General features: G+C 53.9%; 1 protein-coding gene across 11 annotated transcripts in view; it reads right to left on the bottom strand.

Annotated features, from left to right (window-relative positions):
• Positions 1-18,832, bottom strand: part of ARHGEF7 (Rho guanine nucleotide exchange factor 7) — a 102,613-nt gene that overhangs the window by 19,343 nt on the left and 64,438 nt on the right. For all 11 annotated transcript variants that reach the window (XM_024999877.2, XM_024999879.2, XM_024999880.2 and 8 more), the window contains 8 exons: positions 17,009-17,103; positions 16,708-16,803; positions 9,110-9,232; positions 5,084-5,222; positions 4,349-4,408; positions 3,522-3,668; positions 2,522-2,608; positions 134-212 (listed from right to left, as the gene is read on the bottom strand). In XM_024999877.2, coding sequence (XP_024855645.1) covers positions 134-212; positions 2,522-2,608; positions 3,522-3,668; positions 4,349-4,408; positions 5,084-5,222; positions 9,110-9,232; positions 16,708-16,803; positions 17,009-17,103 — 826 coding nt within the window. The remainder of the gene's footprint in view (positions 1-133; positions 213-2,521; positions 2,609-3,521; positions 3,669-4,348; positions 4,409-5,083; positions 5,223-9,109; positions 9,233-16,707; positions 16,804-17,008; positions 17,104-18,832) is intronic.

Here is an 18,832-nt window from a genome sequence, read left to right as displayed (position 1 = left end):
AGAGTGCACACACGCGCACCCCAAGGAGGCCCAACAGCACGCCCATGCAGCCCCCGGGGCTCCGTGGGGCCTGCACATGAGGGCTGCTGCCTCGGCGCCCGAACAGAGCACACCCACAGTCTGTGCCTATCACCTGATATTTCAAACGCGTTTCTATGGTTTTCACTGTCCTCAAGCTTTGTGATTGTCATTCCTGTCGTTGGTAGCTTTCCCTAAAAAAGAGCCCCCCCACAAAAAGAAACAGTCAGTGCTTTTCTAGTGAAGGAAGTACCGTTATTAAAGTAAATATTAAACGGTTTTAGAAAAGACAGAGGAACTGTCTTTGTAAAGCAAACTCTCTTGTTTGTACCAAAAGCATGTATAATACAAAAACCTCTCCCTTGAATAAGAAATTATAATACTATAACCAAGAAATGAGCCAGCAAAAAGGTACAGGGCTGCAAACCAGAACAAAAACATTTCATCTGATGAGTTACTCTAAATATAAACAGCAAGACACAAAAACATTATACACTATGATTAAAAAAGAAAAAAACTAGGGTCCACGGTGGCTATTTTAAATGATGTTGTTTATAGAAAGGAAGCAGAGATACGCCTTAGAGAAACACAGGGGAAGCTCCACGTCTGAAGGCAAAACAAAGGCAACTGGAGCCGGAGGAACCGTGTGAGGGCCGCGCCTGGTCATCGGCCACAGGACGGTCCGTCAGCAGCTACGCCGAGCGCTGCCCACAACGCAGAGCAGAGCGCCAGCCCGCCCGCTCTGGGACAGAGGGCGTGAGGCAGGGAGCGGAACCAGAACTGGACCTCGGAGGGACCACCTCAAATAACAGCCACCAGAGCTGTGAAGGCCAAGCGAGTCCGCAGGGAGCGTCTCTCGGGTCAGGGCCAGAGTCCCGAGAAGCAGGACCCTGAGCAGGGGGGCGGCTCTAAGACCACAGGGCTCCAGACTCCCGACACCCGGGCAGAGGCCGGGCGCCGAGACCATCACACGGTCAGGAGCCTGTCCTGCAGTTGGGAGGGCACCATGCGGACAAGTGTGGGCACTGCAGACGCCCTGCCGAGGGGCCAATGGCACCGGGGTGACCAAGAGCTCAGAGAAGCCCGACAGGAAACACAGCTGCGTGTCCCTGACCAACCTGCAGCAACAGCCACGGAGGACGGGACAAGCTCACTGTGGCCGGATGTGGGGCAAAGCCAGAAGGGAACACTGACATGCGTGCACTGGGGATCACAGCACTAGGAGAGAAGCCCCCAAGACGGTCCACCCAGGGGGAAAACAGGGCCCTGCGGCGGCACGCTGATGCCAGCATCCTGGGGCCTGAGGCCGCCCCGGACACCACCGCAGCCCCACAGGTCACCACAGGGCCCTGGGCCTTGGGTGGGGGGACCTTCGAAGCCAGGGAACGCAGCCGGAAAGGACCGAGGTCTAAAGCAGCAGCGACCAGCTTGGGGAGCCCGAGCAGGTGCTCCCCCAGCCAGGCATTGGCTCAACCACAGGCTTAGAAAATCAGGAGGCAGTCCTTTCCTAGGCTGGCCCATGTCTATCTGCTTTCTCGCACCTAAAGTGCTCCTTTCAGAACAAGTGTGTGATGTCAACTCCTCTCTGGGCTGCAAAGCTTTCGGAGCAGGTACAAGCCAGCCATGAACGCTCCGGACTCAGGACCCACCAGAGGGCTTGCTGGGGACAAGACAAACAGCATGCCACGTGTGCAGAAATGCAGCTCCGAGCAAACTCAGGCTGACTGCTGTGGGAATGGTTCCTGGTGACCAGCCAGGCCTTGAGGCATCGATGGAAGGGCCGCAGCTTCAATAACCACACAGGAAAAAAGCAGTCAACTTTGCCAGAAGCCCCTCCTAGACACAGAGAAAAGCTAAGGCACGTAATGGGCTTCCCTGGAGGCTCGGATGGTAAAGAGGCCGCCGCACTGCGGGAGGCCGGGGCTCATCCCTGGGCTGGGAAGGTCCCTGGAGGAGGGCAGGGTAGCACCACACGCAACAGACAGAAACGCAAGAGCCCTGCCCTGTTCTTCTTAAAGCAGTCTCACATCTTCGCGAAGAAAATCAGAAAAGCGACGAGCAATAAAAAAGCTAAGTAACGCCCCAGGCGTGTGCCCGTGACTGCTGAGTCGAGTGGGGGCCCACAGACCACCTCAGCCACACGCGTGGCGCCCCCAGCCGGCTCGCGGTGCGGCCACCTGCCCTGGTGGCAGGAAAGCAGCAGAACGACCTGGAGGGGACCAGCTGGCCTGCACCCCAGCAGTCTGAGTCCTCAGGGTCAGCTGTACAGACACCAGGTTCCTCCTCTGTTTGCTTTGGATTAACACAAAGATCCTAATTTGCACAGTCACATCGAAACACACAGACGGAGCCGCGTGTGCGGACGTGAAGGTAACACTGTACGTAGGACACTACACACAGCACACGGACAGACACACGTAGTATTTAATACAAAACTCAAAACGAGCCTGAAGACAGCTCTCAGGCCCACAATACACAGATGTGAATCTAAAGCGTGCTTTACCTGATATATGAAGCCACTCATCCTAGAACTGGCAGACAGCATCAGCAAGATGTTTGGAAAGAGTAGAAGATATCTTTCATTCTTTTCCTAATGTAAAAGAACAAATTTAAATAACTGTATTAAAAACACATATTTACAATGATGAGAACAAATATTTACATTAGGTCTTATGAAACAGTAGCTTCCCTGGTGGCTCAGACAGTAAAGCGTCTGCCTGCAATGCAAGAGACCCGGGTTCGATTCCTAGGTTGGGAAGATCCCCTGGAGAAGGAAATGGCAATCCACTCCAGCACTCTTGCCTGGAAAATCCCACGGAAGGAAGAGCCTGATAGGCTACAGTCCACGGGGTCGCAAAGAGTCGGACCGGACTGAGCGACTCCACTTTATGAAACAGGGTGTCACACTTCACGTTTAGGTGTTTCTTTTTACCAAATTTAAATTAAATGGAAACAAAATTATGAGAAATTTGTAAGACTCACAAGTAGCCCATGAAACATCTTTTTTTAAAAATCTGAGTTTAGCTCTTCCATTAACTCCTCATTAGGCAGGAGTTAGAAAAACAAGTTTTTTCTGTGGTTGAGAGAAAACCGAAGAAAAGAACTTGTGACCTTTCAGTGGCAGTGGGAGATCAGGTGGGACCTTCAGGCTGAAGGCGGGGAGGACAGAGCAGGGAGATCGCCTCTGGCCCACCGGCGGATCCTGGCACTAACCAACCGAGAGCCCAACACATCTGCTGTCGTCATCCCCCCGTGAGCTCTGCCCAATTTACATGAAAGGCCAACGAGCACTGCTTATGTATTAAATCTCATTTGCTGCAATCGGTTAAGAAAAGCCCCAGAAAGACCACAAGTGAAGCACAAAGATGCCCAAGAATCTAAAAGGAGACTCAAGAGAGAAACACCGCCCACAGCAGTGAAGGAACTCGGGGGAGCCGGCAGGTACAGGGGCCCTGGAGAGGGGTCCCCCAGTAGAAAAACGCAGGGAGCGCTGGAGGCGGTACCTCACTGCCGGCGCACTGGATCAGGACCTGCGACATGTAGAGGACGCTGCCCAGGGTCTTGATGTCCTCGCCCTCCCAGCTGCGGATGGCCTCCGTCAGGATCTGCAGCTCCAGCTCCTTCCTCTTCCGTACCTCCTGACACTGCGCCTGGGGGCACAGGGGGCCCGTCAGGGAGACAGGCTCCCGGCCGGGCTCCTGGCTCTACTGCTGCGTCCCCGGCTGCTTCTTCAGACAGACCAGCTAGTGAACAACTCGCTTACTTCACGAGTGCGGAACCAAGTCAAGAGAGACCCACAACAACACAACAGCTCTAGAATGAGAAACACTGGTTTAGAAAAATACAGCAAATCCTGTCGCTTTTAGAAGATGACATGTGGACTGGACAAGAAAAATATCCTCTGGTTTTACTAGTGAGTGCCAGAAGACCTGGAAGAGGGAAAAAAGGGTGAGTTCCACTTGTGCTATAAATAAGACACGTCCTCCAGAAACTCAGTCATTAAGACAGCTTGACAGCAGGTAAGGAAGAGGCCCAGCGCTCCATTTCACACATCAGTAGAGACACTGAGATGAGGCTAAACCATGTTCTAAATCACTGACGTGCACGACGGCATCATGTGGTGCCGTGTAAACATAAACACCGATCCTTTCATCTCTCTGATGTCCACAGGGCCGTAATGCAGGAATATTACGTGTACCAGCCGTGGAATAACTATGTTATTTCTCATTTCTCCAGAATAAATCCAAATTATAGTTCACAACTAATTTCCTGCATTCATTTGCCATAATAAAGTCTGAAGGAAAAAAACCATCACACACTTATCACTTACTGAAAGGTTTTTGAAGGCAGTCATGGATTTCTGAATATCTTGTCTGTCTGGGTGATAATCCTTTGAATAAAAGAAACACACTGTGAGCTTCCATAATGAACGCTTGCTCTTCGACAGGCTCTCTCTGGAGGCTGGCTTGGGCCTTCCCTGCATTTCCAGCCTGCAGCCTGCCCCTCTGTCTCAGTGCTGAAGCGCCTCTGCTTGGTCTCTGAGGGGACCACAGAGCGGCGGACAGTCTTCTAGACTCTGCCCTGGAGGAGGCCGGCCCAGCCTCGCCCACCCCAACCCGCCCTGCTGCTCGGACACCAGAGGGCAGAGGGGAGCAACGCAGCAGCAGACCGCCTGCCCTGGGGAGTGGCTCACCACAGCCTAACTAAGCCAGCAGCCTGAGCCCCAACTTCTGCCGGGCCCACAGCCTGTGTTCCGAAAATAAGATAAGTACACATCATTCGCTGATTCTTTTCCTATTATCTCTCCATAACGTATACACTTAACACTGTAGGCACATGCTCCTGATGTGACCCCTCAACACCACGGACGTTTCCTAGCTACTGGAAATCTCCCCGCCAGCAGGGGTTGGAGCAGACGCCTCTCTACAGAGCTGGGATACGCGGAAACAACTTCACAACCAACAAGTCCCTGTGAAACTCTCCGAAGATACAGGCCAGTGGTAATACCCTCTCCAGGGCTGGCTCCTGACTGCTCTTCCTGGCGTGGCCAGCGGGGCAGACGTACCTCCATGTGTCTCTCCAGCTCCTTGAGCAGCGCGGGGTACTTGTCCAGGCGCATGAACGGCTTGCTGAGGCCGGTGGTCAGCACGAGAATCCCCGGGCTGCTGGCGCCCTTCAGCTCCATGAACTCTCCCAGCTCCTCACTAAGTGTGAGCAGAGAGAGCAGAGGCCACTGTCAGAGCCCAAGAGGGCCGCGCGCCTGCCCCCAGCCCCCAGGACGACGACGGACCACGCGGTGCCCTTGACCACTTAGAGGCCACAGGCTTTACAGCCAAACGTGTGCCGCTTATTTCTAAACAGCAAAGGGAAGACCCCCCCCCCCAACAGTTCACGTCAGGGCCCTCAACCTGAGCAAAGCCCCGTGTGCACTACACAAACAGCCATGGTCTCCCAGCAAACCATTCAGGAAAGCCCCCTCAGCGAGCCACCTGAACACAGAGAGGTCTGAAAGCGGGCGGTCCTTGTAGGGCAAGAACAGAGCCCGGTCAGCGGTCCTTCAAGACGGTAAAGCCTTAAGGAGGCGTGTCATGAAGACAACCACCCGACTCACGGTGCTGGCCCACCAGGCGCCGCAGCCCCTGAGCAGCAGCGGCACGAGGCAGAGCCACTGCCCCTGGCACGCGGGCGTGCAACCTCCAGAAGCACTTTCGCAGCCTCGTTTCACTCCCTGGCACGCACGCAGGCGCACAACCTCCAGAAGCACTTTCACAGCCTCGTTTCACTTAACCCTAACAACACGTGAAAGTCGTCTGCATTTGTGGACGAGGAAACCGAGTGCATATCCAGAAACGAGGCAGCTGCCGAGCAAGCCTTCCCGTTCACTCCTCCTCTCGCACCCCACCTCCCAGTACCAAGCTCCATGGGGCGCGTTCCCGGGCCCCAGCCTCGAGCCCGGGCCGCCCTGACTCCGCTTCACACGAGCACCCAGGGAGGCCCAAGCTCCGTCACCCACACGTCTGTGGCTCACGTCTGTGATGGGAACTCTGCGTTTCTGCTTCTCACGGGGCAGATGACACCTGGGGTCCCTGGGAGGACGCCGTCTGTGGCCCGCACTGCTGACGAGAGGTGTCCCTCCAGACACGGAGCGAAGGACGCCTGGGCTGAGGGCGGGCGGCAGAGGCCGCACCCCTCTGGGTCCCCACGTCTCCCACTGGGAGGAGCACTATGAACGAGGCCATAAAGTAAATACGAAAATCCTGAAGCCCCGGCCCATTGGTGCGGGCCACCTGGACCCGCCTCGCATCACCCCTCCCCGTTAGTGGCGCTAAGAGAAAGTTTGACTCCTGTAAGTACAATCCAATCAGGGGCCTTTTCTACCACAAGAAAAATAACAAAAAACGTCTCTTTGGGCCATTTTGATAGTTTAGTATTACATGACATTTTATAACTATAGTTATGGCAGACAATAATTAATAAAACTAAGAAATTATTCTTATCACCCACCCACCTACTCCTAAAATCCCCTACAACTAAAAATTTACGTGAATTTTTGCAAGCAAAAGTAACTTCTTTTAATATCCATATGACAGCCTTAAAATGCCAGACAGGTACATCGTTAAGAAATGAAACAAAACCTTTTCTAAATCTTTACCGATCACTGTATGGGCTTCCCAGGAGACGCTAGTGGCAAAGAACCCCCTGCCAATGCAGGAGACGTAGGAGACTTGGGTTGGATCTGTGAGTCGGGAAAACCCCCTCCAGGAGGGCACTCCAGAATTCTTGCCTGGAGAATCCCATGGACAGAGGGGCCTGGCGGGCTACAGTCCACAGGGTCCGCGAAGAGTCGGACACGACGGAAGCGACTCAGCACACACTTGCTTCATTTCTCAGGTTTTAAAAACTTTAGTACCGTGATAAAACAGCAGGTTATAGCTTTTCTGACAAAACAAAGGCCCTTTCAGCTTAACTTCTACTGATGCCAGCAACCCTCACACAGCGCTTCAGCCTCTGTATTTACTCAAACGACACTGTGGGCTGCGAGACGGTGCCGGAGGAGCACAGAGGCCATCTCAGGTCAGCGCAGCAGAGAGTACCAACCACTCTGCTGGAGAAAAGGGGACGTTCTACACACCAAATCATGACACCCCTAATGCATTCGCAACAGGCAGCCACAGGCCTATGGCGTCGACTATCAAACGATAATGCAAAAGGCAGATATCCGTTATAATTCAACAGGAGTGGAGGTTTCATAGATATGTTTTCCAGATTCACACTCAAAATTCAAACTAACACAACACAAGGATCCTAAGACTAAAAGTAAGACTTAAAAACTGCAAAACACTGTGTTTAAATCAATCCCTGAGAAAGTATATTCAAGCAGAAAAACAGATTGATCCACCCCTAAGTGGTGGTTTCACGACCTCAATGAGAGGACAGAGGCCACAAGCAGGACCAGGACAGAAGGGAAGGGAGGGCGGGCTGGCGGAGGCCACCAGCCCAGGCGGCCAGCTCTCAACCCCGACTCACGCTCCGGAGGCCGGTCTGAGCTGCGGGCAGGGTGGGCACTGCCACGCAGGGGCCTTAGGACGGCACGTGGGCAGCGCATCCTGCCAGCCGCCTCGCTCGCCCATCCTCGGCACAGTCCCAGGGCCTGACTGCCCACCTCTCCCGCCTCCCGCCTGGGACACGCCACGTGGAGGCAGGCAGGGGTCCCTGAGCACAGGGGACCCCAGGCGTCCCGCCTGGACGCCCTCCTGCTCTTCTGGGAAAAGCTGCCCTGAGGTTTCAGCCATGACACAAGCAGTCATTAAAGCAATTATACAGAGAGGAACACAACACATGCTCACAAGCGTTGCCCTGAACGTCTGAACGGTTTTAAATGTGACCTTCAGGACACAGCTTAACCCCCAGGGGGCAGGCCCCTGACCGAAACGGTGGAAGGAGAGAACACATTTAAAATGCCCTGAATTCACCCCAGCCTTCTATCTGCTATTCATCTCTCCCAGGACTGCGTCAGCAATTCCTGAGGAAGTTTCAGAAATTTCACATTTCAATCCCTGCATCTCGCTCAGGAGGAAACGCATATAAATCATTGTTCCCAGGAGTAGACGCTCAGCTACTCAGGGATTCTGCTTCCCACCAACAGGACCAGGCGCTTCCAGAGAAGAGGGGTGATCTCCGAGGGCCACAGGCCCTCCCGAAGGCCCACACAACCCGGCCACAGGCCGCCTCGCCAGAGTCTCATTCAGTTACAAACAGCCCAACAACGCCTGCTTCCCACCACAGCCTCCAAGCTTCAAACTGAAATATTACGTTAGGAGTAACTTGAGGTTAAATATTTAAATCAGGAGCACGGTGGCGTTTACCTTGCTGCGACTCACACAATTTCTTCATTTATGGTTTAAAAAATGACTGAACTGCTACTTATGGCTGAACTACTGTTTTCAGAAGGAACCATAAAGTTTTTTGAATCTTTAACACAGATGCGTGCTCCTCTGGGAGCAGAAGCAGAGCCTCGGTGCCCACCCCGTGTGCAGGTCAAGCCCCGCGGTCCTCCCTGCCGCTCAGGAGCACGGGCTCCGTACTGCCCAGGACGCACCGGCCGTGCCTGCTCAGATGAGCAGAGAGCGGCCCGCTGCTGCTTCCCTGGTTTCCCGGCTGCAGAGCGGGAGCGCACGGCCTCTGGCTCGGCACGCCCTACAGAGACGGACGCCGTCTCCCGCAGCAAAGCCAGCTCTGTCACACACGCTCCAGTCTCACGCACTGAGCGGAGGTGATGCCGGCAGCCCGGACCAGCCCACGGCCACCCTCCAGAGCTCCCACCAGCTCCCCTGACCTCCGTTCAAAGCGTCTAGGCTGAAGAGGAGACTTCAAAACACTCCCGTTTCTATTATAAGCGCTAACTAGATTTTTAAAGCCTGACATCAGTCCTCCCCAGACACTCACTTGGAGGATAATTAAACTTATCATTCTTGAAAAACACTCAATGCCTGCACCGCGTTCCAAGTAACATTTGACAGAAATGAGCTGCCCGGAGGGAACCCCAGGACACGGCCACCCCCCCACCTGGGAAGAAGTCCATGAGACGTACCTGTGCTCCGTGAGGACGCTGACCGCCGACGGGTGGTTGGCACAGTATGTCAGGTACAGGGTCTTCATCTGCGGCATCAGGCTGAGGAAGCAGCCCCCGACCCTCTGCTGGGCCTCCGGCATCCTGCAGACAGCGACACAGAGCCGCACTGAGTGAGCATCGCAGAGCGGGCCCCAGCGCGTGGGGCAGCCCCAGACAGCGCGCCTGGCACCCAGCCCCTGGGGAGCCGTGCGGCGGAAAGCAGGCCATCCCCTCCTCCAGCATCCAGACGCCAGGACCTGCACGCCAGCCCCTTCCTCGGGCACCAAGCAAATCAGATGTCCAGGAGCGTTATGTCGTGTGTTAAATAAGGAGAAACATAACGTGTAGTTACTTGGTCGGTAAGGTTTCCTGCTGAAGTAGCCACGAGATGAGCGCAGGAGAAGCCCCACGACCGGCTTCCCAGGTGGGAGGAGAGACGAGTGGCCCGCAGAGCGGGGCGGGCACCCTACCGGGCGAGGGAGACGGTCCCGAGCATCGGGGGCCGCAGGACCCTATAGCCTGCTCCTGAGCAGGCCCTGCGTGTACGCGAGCGCCAGCGCTCCGCTCATTCACTGGGACTGGGGTCAAAGCAAGCGGGCGTCCGCACTGGTGGCAGACTGCTTCCCAAGCGTGAACCCCCAAGTGGGTTTTAACAGCCCTCAGAGATTAGTCACAGTTTCGCATATCTGCAGGATAAACAGTCACTGACTCAATAAATTAACTTCAACCATTCAGTCAGGCACTGGGAACACATTAAAAACAGAGAAGGAGCGAGTCTCTACCTTAAGGGTGACTGCAATCTTTGGGGAGATACAAACCCAGTTCAAAACTAAGCTGAATATAACGGAGAGCGAGCCGAGGCCTCAATCATACACACTGCAGGAGCCCCCAGAGGGAACAGGGCGCACCCCAGAGGGGAGAGGGTGCACCCCATAGGGGAGAGGGTGCACCCCATAAGGGAGAGGGCGCACCCAGAGGGGACAGGGCGCACCCCAGAGGGGCACAAGGCGCACCCCAGAGGGGAAAAGGGTGCACCCCAGAGGAGATAGAGCGCACCCCAGAGGGGAGAGGGCGCACCCCAGAGGGGCACAAGGCGCACCCCAGAGGGGAAAAGGGCGCATCCCAGAGGGGACAGAGCGCACCTGAGGGGACAGGGCACACCCCAGAGGGGAGAGGGCACAGTCCGGGAAGGAGACAGGGTGCACCCCAGAGGGGCACAGGGCACACCCCAGAGGGAAAAAGGGTGAACCCCAGAGGGGCACAGGGCACACCCCAGAGGGGAAAAGGCGCACCCCAGAGGGGAAAAGGGCGCACCCCAGAGGGGAAAAGGTGCACCCCAGAGGGGAAAAGGGCACACCCCAGAGGGGACAGGGCGCACCCCAGAGGGGACAGGGCACACCCCAGAGGGGACAGAGCGCACCTGAGAGGAGAGAGCGCACCCCAGAGGGGAGAGGGCACACCCCAGATGGGGAGCAGCACCCCCAGTCACCAGGAAGCAGGCATCACATGCTGCCAAGGGCTCCCTCCCCAAAGGTTCTGAGACCAACTGCTATCTACCAGGACCCGGACACCGGAGACACACCCACCCCGAGACACTGACATCTCAGCAGGCAATGGTCACGCTGGGACGCCAGAAACAGGCAGAGGCCGCCTTCTCCGGCGAGAGACCCAGCAGGGCCCCCATTGCCTGGCTGCGCGGCTGAAGGCGCCAGCAGTGACGGGACGCCACGCTCTGGCCGAGAGGAGCAAACCACTGCCGCGGCGGGGCACGGGAAGCCTGCAGACACGCTGTCTACCTGACGAGATGACGGGGCCGCACGCCCTGCTCAGCGCGGGTCAGGAGCTGCTGGGACGGCCTCGCCTGCCTGGGCCAGACCACAGCGCCACGCACTCACACTGCAAGCTGGGTCAAGGGGCTTTAATCTGCTACATGTCCATGAACTACATACGGACAATGACTTCAGTATATAAGCTTTTCTTTCTTTCTTCCCATCAAGCTTGGCTCTAGAGTTTTACTACCTCTCTCAACCCAACTGTGCAAGAAATCACTACACTCACCACCATCCGTTTATGAAACCTTCATAGTTCATCAACTCGCCAACCTGAACTAGCAGCCGGAGCTCAGAAAGGTTACGTGAGTGGTCTTAATTGGAGTCTAGGTATTATGCCAATACATCTCACACGTAACGCCGTGTGGATCACCGAAATAATGGAACATCCGACACTCACAAAGATCATCCAGGCAGAACGTGACTTAAGAGTTGAGAGAGGATTTTCATCGTGGTTCTCTCTTGTGCTTCCAGAGGCGGGTTTGGGAGCACACAAACGTGCGGCAGAGCGCGGGGCTGTCCCGCACCTCCTGCAGCCTTCTGGTGGCCCCACACCAAGCTGTGACAATTAGTGCCGGGTCAGAAAGGCCTGCTACTGCGGTTCTATCATTGATCTGATGATGGGGGGAGGCGGGGGGGCGGGTCTGGTAGGAAGCGTCATCAATCAAGGACCTGCTAACAGGCAAAGAGTTATCAGTGGTCAGATACCAGGTGAGGAGTTATAGATGGTCTGGTAACAGGCGAAGGAAACAGGTAAAACCACTAGTCCATTCAGCTATGACCTAAATCAAATCCCTTACGATTATCTAGTGGGAGTGACAAACAGATCTAGGGGACTAGATTTGATAGACAGAGTGCCTGACGAACTGTAGACAGAAGTTCATGACATTGTACAGGAGGCAGTGATCAAGACCATCCCCAAGAAAAAGAAATGCAAAAAGGCAAAATGGTTGTCTGAGGAGGCCTTACAAATAGCTGAGGAAAGAAAAGAAGCTAAAGGCAAAGGAGAAAAGGAGAGATATTCATCTGAATACAGAGTTCCAAAGAATAGCAAGAAGAGATAAGAAAGCCTTCCTCAGAGATCAATGCAAAGAAATAGAGGAAAACAATATGATGGGAAAGACTAGAGATCTCTTCAAGAAAATTAGAGATACCAACGGAACATTTCATGCAAAGATGGGCTCAATAAAGGACAGAAATGGTATGGACCTAACAGAAGCAGAGGTTATGAAGAAGAGGTGGCAGGAATACACAGAAGAACTATACAAAAAAGATCTTCACGACCAAGATAATCATGATGGTGTGATCACTCACCTAGAGCCAGACATCCTGGAATGTGAAGTCAAGTGGGCCTTAGAAAGCATCACTACAAACAAAGCTAGTGGAGGTGATGGAATTCCAGTTGAGCTATTTCAAATCCTGAAAGATGATGCTGTGAAAGTGCTGCACTCAATATGCCAGCAAATTTGGAAAACTCAGCAGTGGCCACAGACTGGAAAAGGTCAGTTTTCATTCCAATCCCAAAGGCAATGCCAAAGAAAGTTCAAACTACTGCACAATTGCACTCATCTCACACACTAGCAAAGTAATGCTCAAAATTCTCCAAGCGAGGCTTCAACAGTATGTGAAACAAGAACTTCCAGATGTTCAAACTGGATTTAGAAAAGGCAGAGGAACCAGAGATCAAATTGCCAACATCCACTGGATCATGAAAAAAGAAAGAGAGTTCCAGAAAAACATCTATTTCTGCTTTACTGACTATGCCAAAGCCTTTGACTGTGTGGATCGCAACAAACTGTGGAAAATTCTTAAATCCCAGACCACCTTACCTGCCTCCTGAGAATTCTGTATGCAGGTCAAGAAGCAACAATTAGAACCGGATATGGAACAATGGACTGGTTCCAAACTGGGAAAGGAGTACGTCAAGGCTGTATATTGTCACCCTGCTTATATAACTAGCATGCAGGATACATTATGCAAAATACTGGGCCGGATGAAGCACAAGCTGGAATAAAGATTGCCAGGAGAAATGTCAATAACCTCAGATACAGAGATGACACCACCCTTATGGCAGAAAGCGAAGAGGAACTAAAAGACTCTTGATGAAAGTGAAAGAGGAGAATGAAAAAGATGGCTTAAAACTCAACATTCCAAAAACTAAGATCATGGCATCTGGTCCCATCACTTCATGGCAAATAGATGGGGAAACAATGCAAACAGTGAGAGACTATTTTCTTGGGTTCCAAAATCACTGCAGATGGTGATTGCAGCCATGAAATTAAAAGACCCTTGCTCCTTGGAAGAAAAGCTATGACCAACCTAGATAGCAAATTAAAAAGCAGAGACATCACTTTGCCAACAAAGGTCCATCTAGTCAAGGCTATAGTTTTTCCAGTGGTCATGTATGGATGTGAGAACTGGACTCTAAAGAAAGCTGAGAGCCAAAGAATTGATGCTTTGAACTGTGGTGTTGGAGAAGACTCTTGAGAGTCCCTTGAACAGCAAGGAGATCCAATCAGTCAATCCTAAATGAAATCAGTTCTGAATATTCATTGGAGGGACTGATGCTGAAGCTCCAATACTTTGGTCGCTTGATGCGAAGAACTGACAATGGAAAAGACCCTGATGCTGGGAAAGATTGAAGGGGGAAGGAGAGGGGGACGGACAGAGGATGAGATGGTTGGATAGCATCATTGACTCAGTGGACATGAGTTTCAGCAAGCTCCGGGAGTTGGTGATGGACAGGGAAGCCTGGTGTGCTGCAGTCCATGGGATCACAAAGAGTCAGACATGACTGAGTGACTGAACTGAACAGGTGAAGAGTTATCAATGGTCTGATACAGGTGAGTTATGAAAGGTCAAGTAACAGGTGAGGAGTTATCAATGGTCAGATAACAAGTGAAGGGTTACCACTGGTCTGATACAGGTGAGTTATGAATGGTCAGATAACAGGGGAGGAGTTATCAATGGTCTGATACGGGTGAGTTATCAATGGTCTGATACAGGTGAGTAGTCAGTGGTCTGACACAGGTGAGTGGTCTGTGGTCTGACACAGGTGAGCAGTCCATGGTCTGACACAGGTGAGTTATCGATGGTCTGACACAGGTGAGCTATCAGTGGTCTGACACAGGTGAGTGGCAGTGGCCTGGTGCCCGGCGGTGACACAGGCAGTGCCCCGCAGCCTCCCCAGGGAGAGCCCCACTACAAGGCGGGCGGGGACGCCCAGAGCCCTCCTCCTTCCCCAGAGCAGAGAGGGGTGAGCTCCAGGAGAGCCCTGAGCAAGCAGAGCTGCCGCACGATGGCCCCTCATGGCACGTTTACTCCCGGTGGCACTGCTAACTGCAGAGAAAGGTTCAGGGTCCAGCAGCCACCGACTTCCCGGGGAGACCAAGGGCAGCACGAAGGTGTGGCCGTGACCTGAGTGAGCCTCTGCATCCCACCTGAGTCTGTCCACTAAGGACTGAGAGAGGCGTCCCCGTGAGGGGACACGAGTGCCTCCACACTGGAGCCTCAGGGCGCTGGCAGCGCCTGGACCCCAAACCCTGAACACGGACGACTTCCTCAAGGATGCCAGAGGCCCGGGAAGGTGGCAGCACCTGAGGCTCCGCCAGAGGAGCCCCCATCAAGCAGCCAGCAGCTCCAGCCCCCGCCTCAAGCCATCCACTCACATCCCCATGTGCCACTGGAGTGCCTTCCCTTCCGAACTTCCTAGACGTGCAAGGTTCTAGAGCTGGAAACGTTTCCGTGGAATCACGCGGTCTCATTCAACAAGTCAAGAGGTTCCAGCAAGAGCCACTCGGGACCTCCCAGCTGACACGCGGGGGCCGATCCTGACGCGGGGCCCACTGTGCAGAGGCCCCGCTGGGGTCAGAGGCGACGACCACGCTTGCCGCCCCAGTCGCCTCCTCGCCAGCTCAGTACGGACGGCCCAGCAGAACCAGAGGGTGCTCTGCGTCTCAGCCGGCCCATTCTACAAGGGTAAATATCATCTCTGGATCCCCCATGTTTCTATTATTTGGATGGTTCAAAATACAACTTTCAGACAAAATAAACTCTATTCTCTAGTTCAAATTTGTATTTTGATAATAATCTAAAACAAATACTGTTTTACTGTGAAAATGTTACAGTAATGGTCCACTGTCTACAAAGATGAATTTATTTATATCTTAAGACACGCCCTATAAATAACTTTGAACTAAATACACAATGTTTGTTTAACCAGTAGCAATTATTTCAAATGTTTATTTCAGTATTTTCTTCAATAACCTGAAGCCCTACAGAATACAAGACAACTAACGGGAACTCAGCCTACAGTACACAGAGGAGTCTGCACCTAAGCCGAGTACAAGCGAGCAGGGCAGCGCACACACCATGTGTGGCAAAGGCGCCAGGGAGACGGGCTGTGCCAGCACGGCCCACGCCCCTGGGGTGGAGCGACCAGCACGACTGCAGGCAGGCAGCAGCAGGAAGCGGACCGAGTGGAGGGGAGGGCGGGGAGGGCTGGCGCACACCGCCTCCCAGGCGCCCCCGACGGAGCGGGCCTGCCGACTGAGCCGAGGCCCGAGCAGCAGAGCGGGCGGGAGCCGGGTGTGGGCAGTGCTCCACAGACGGCCGCCACGCGGGGACCGACCTCCTTCCTACCTTAGCTCCCCCACCCTCAGGCCACCCCTGTGGCCCTCGAGGCCAGCCTGTGAAACACAGCTGGGAACAAGCACAGGAATAAGCAGGCACTCCCCAGCTTCTGAGCAGAGCTGAGGCTAGATGCTGCTGGGGAGATGGACGGGCAGAGGGCCACCCGGAAGTCAGGGCCCCATCAGGAGGCCCGTGCAGGACACAGGAGGAGAGGCCGGCCTGAGCCAGGGCGGGGGCAGCGCAAGGGCAGGGCAGTGGCTGCCACAGGAACCAGCACTCTTCCAGGACAGAAGAACACGCGGGAAAGTGCGCCAGGTTGAGTGCTGGGCGCAGGGTGACCTGCGAGGGCGGGGGCCAGGAGAGTGAGTGAACGAGTGGATGACCGACCGCACAGTAAGTGATGGAGAGGCTGGGCCCCGACGAGCGGGGCCGGCTCAAGCGGCACGGGCTCTGGGGCAGGGCGGCCGCCGCGGCCTCTGCCTGCGTACTCCCATCACCGCAGCGCTTGGCCGTGCTCCCCTGAAATCCACCTTCAGCTTTCCTCACAGCGTTTCCACGCTACCGTCTGAATTGCCTCCACCGCCGTAACCAGCTGCCTCCCTCCCCGCCTACAGCTCCGCTAGGCCAGGGGTCACTTCTGTCTCGTTAACACGTGTCCGGCGCGCTGGCTGCCGCCTGAGTAAGCAGAGGACGAGTGAGAAAAGAGCCGGAGAAAGCTGGCCGTGCGTCCGGCCCTGAACCGACCTAAAGCCCGCGTAAGAAGAGCTGGCGCGGACAGAGACAGACGCGCGCCTGTGAGCAGCTCGCCGTGGCCCCGACCTCGGCAGGGCCGGCACCGAGCCGCACTGCTCCCTTGCGGGCTCCCTTCATTCCGCAGCCGCCACCCCAAAGGGCCACCGCTCACAGGAAACCTCTCTCCCGGCTCCGAGCAGTCAGTAGATCCCACTGAGGGAGAGAGTCTGAAATACACTTTACTATAAAGGTTGATATACCCCAAACATTCGAAATAACCCAGTATCCACCTTTGGAAATGTGAAACCTGAAGGTAAGTTAATCCTGACCCTTCAAATACCAGTTATATCCATCTGAATTTTACATTATTAGCCTCTTACTTACTTGGTGCATTCTTCTAAAGACTGTACAAGCATTTGCTGGAAAGAACATATTTCTTCTAGATTTCCCATTAAATGTGATGTGTTTGCTGAACTCAACCTAGAGCCGAGAAAAACAACAGGAGACACGTGTGAGCGGTCTTACACGCGCGCCCCGCCCCGCCCCGCCCCTAATACACAAGGAGCTTTCTTGTGTCTTCAGCTGCATTCTGTCCCAGCGTTTCAGCTGCTGTTCTCTGAAAACACGAGGCAACAGCCCAGGGGACCACTGTTGCAACGCTTGACACAATTACCATCTAACTTACTTCTCGCTGGTCTGCAGGGGCCGCAGATAGGTTGAAAGCACAGTCTGAAGTTCTTTAGAATATTCATTTTCTGTTTCCAAAATATTCTGTAGCACCTACAATAAACGTAAGTATTACTTGACATTAAGATGTATAAGCTTTGGAAACTTCATCACTCCTGTTCAGTTCACACTGCTGCTTCTATGTAACCCTGGCTTGTTTAATATCATCACTCCCTGTGATTAACTAGTAAATTCAGGTAATGAGTTATTATCGAGGCTATCCAACTGACTTCATCTTCCTGCCAAGCACATTTAACACAGGTACACCTAGAAAGAGGCCTGAATGCATTCTATCCTCAGATAGTAATGCTAAGTCTGTTTAGACAGAAAGAAGGAACCACTGACAGTCTCGACAGCATGGAGGCGTGGATGAGTCTCCACAACACGCGCTGTGCAAGAGAAGCTGTTCATATACCCCATCTATGGGAAACCCAAGGATGGGCCAAACTGATCTGTGAGGGCAGGGACGGGGGGTGGGGGGACAACAGGGAAAGGGACATGAGATCAATTTCTGGTATAACGGACAAGTTCTGCCTCATGATTTGGGTGGTTGTTACACAGACATACACACCGGCTACAGCTCGCCGACTCACACCCTGAGCATCTGTGCACTGTGACGCACGGAAAGTGTACCCACTAAAAAACAAACACGAAGCTCACCCTTAGAGGCGTCTGGTCATTCTAGGTCACTTTCTGGGCACTGCAGACCTTCACCAGAGACGATGACCGTCTCAGACCATCCTATACATGTTACAGAGTAAAAGTCCACCAGCATAAAACCACCACTGTATGCAGAGATGGGAGAAAAACTATGAATCAACCTTAAAATTAACATGTTTCCTGACAGCCTGCAGTAAATACAGACAAAAGTAGTTAACAACTGCTAAAAACCGAGAAAGAAATCTAAGTGTAAAACAGCTGAGCTCAAACAGGAGCCCCTTTCCACCGCAGTCAATGGCAGGAGCACCGGCCCCTGGGGTGGGGCTGGGCGGGCAGCTCAGGTCTGCAGGGGGAGCCTGATGGATGGATGGAGCCTGGAAGGCTGAGCCAGTGCCCCACCCACAGCACCTCCTATCCAGAGAAAACCCTCCTCTACACAGGAAGAGGAGAGCGGGGAGAGGTGAACCCCTCTGAACCCCTCTCCAGCCTCAGGCTGAGGGCTGCCTGGGAGCAATGAGCCCTCCTCAGCCATCTGCTCCACCCACTGTCAGAGCCAACGCCTTCTCCAGTCATGATGTCATGCCACGTGCATTTTCTGAGGAGCTACTACCTGCACTAAACGCGCTGTCTCCCAAAACTAACACAGCATCCTAAACTAATCCCGAAGAAGAAATTAGACAGAACAAAGACTCCAAATATGCTCGGTTTTCTCCCCTGATTTTCGATAATCAAAAGGTATGTTTAAACATTTAAGAAAAAAGTAATCATGAGCTAAATTTAGATTTCAGCATTGACACAAGCAACCGGAGTCGCTGTGTGCTCACTGGGGGCCTCCCCGTTCCGGAGGGGAGAAGGGCCATTCGGGAGTGCAGGGCCTGAGGCGCCACCGCAGCCGACGGGAAGGGACCAGGCTCTCCCACACTGCGGCAGCTCTGGGCTCCGCTCAGTTTCGCCCCTGAATGGACCTATTCACGGATGCCAGCAGACGGGGAGGGGCCGCTCTGGGAGACCCTGCCTTGTGGGGAAATGTGGGTGTCGCTCTCACAGTTACGACGCCGCCCCTCCGAGAACACCCAGTGGACCCGAGTGTCAGGGGACTGGAGGATGGGGGCACCGTGTGACC

The sequence above is a fragment of the Bos taurus genome, chromosome 12 (assembly GCF_002263795.3).
Source record: "Bos taurus isolate L1 Dominette 01449 registration number 42190680 breed Hereford chromosome 12, ARS-UCD2.0, whole genome shotgun sequence".
Classification (NCBI taxonomy): domain Eukaryota; kingdom Metazoa; phylum Chordata; class Mammalia; order Artiodactyla; family Bovidae; genus Bos; species Bos taurus.
Note: the sequence above shows the minus strand (reverse complement) of the source record. Positions and strands in the feature narration are given on the sequence as shown.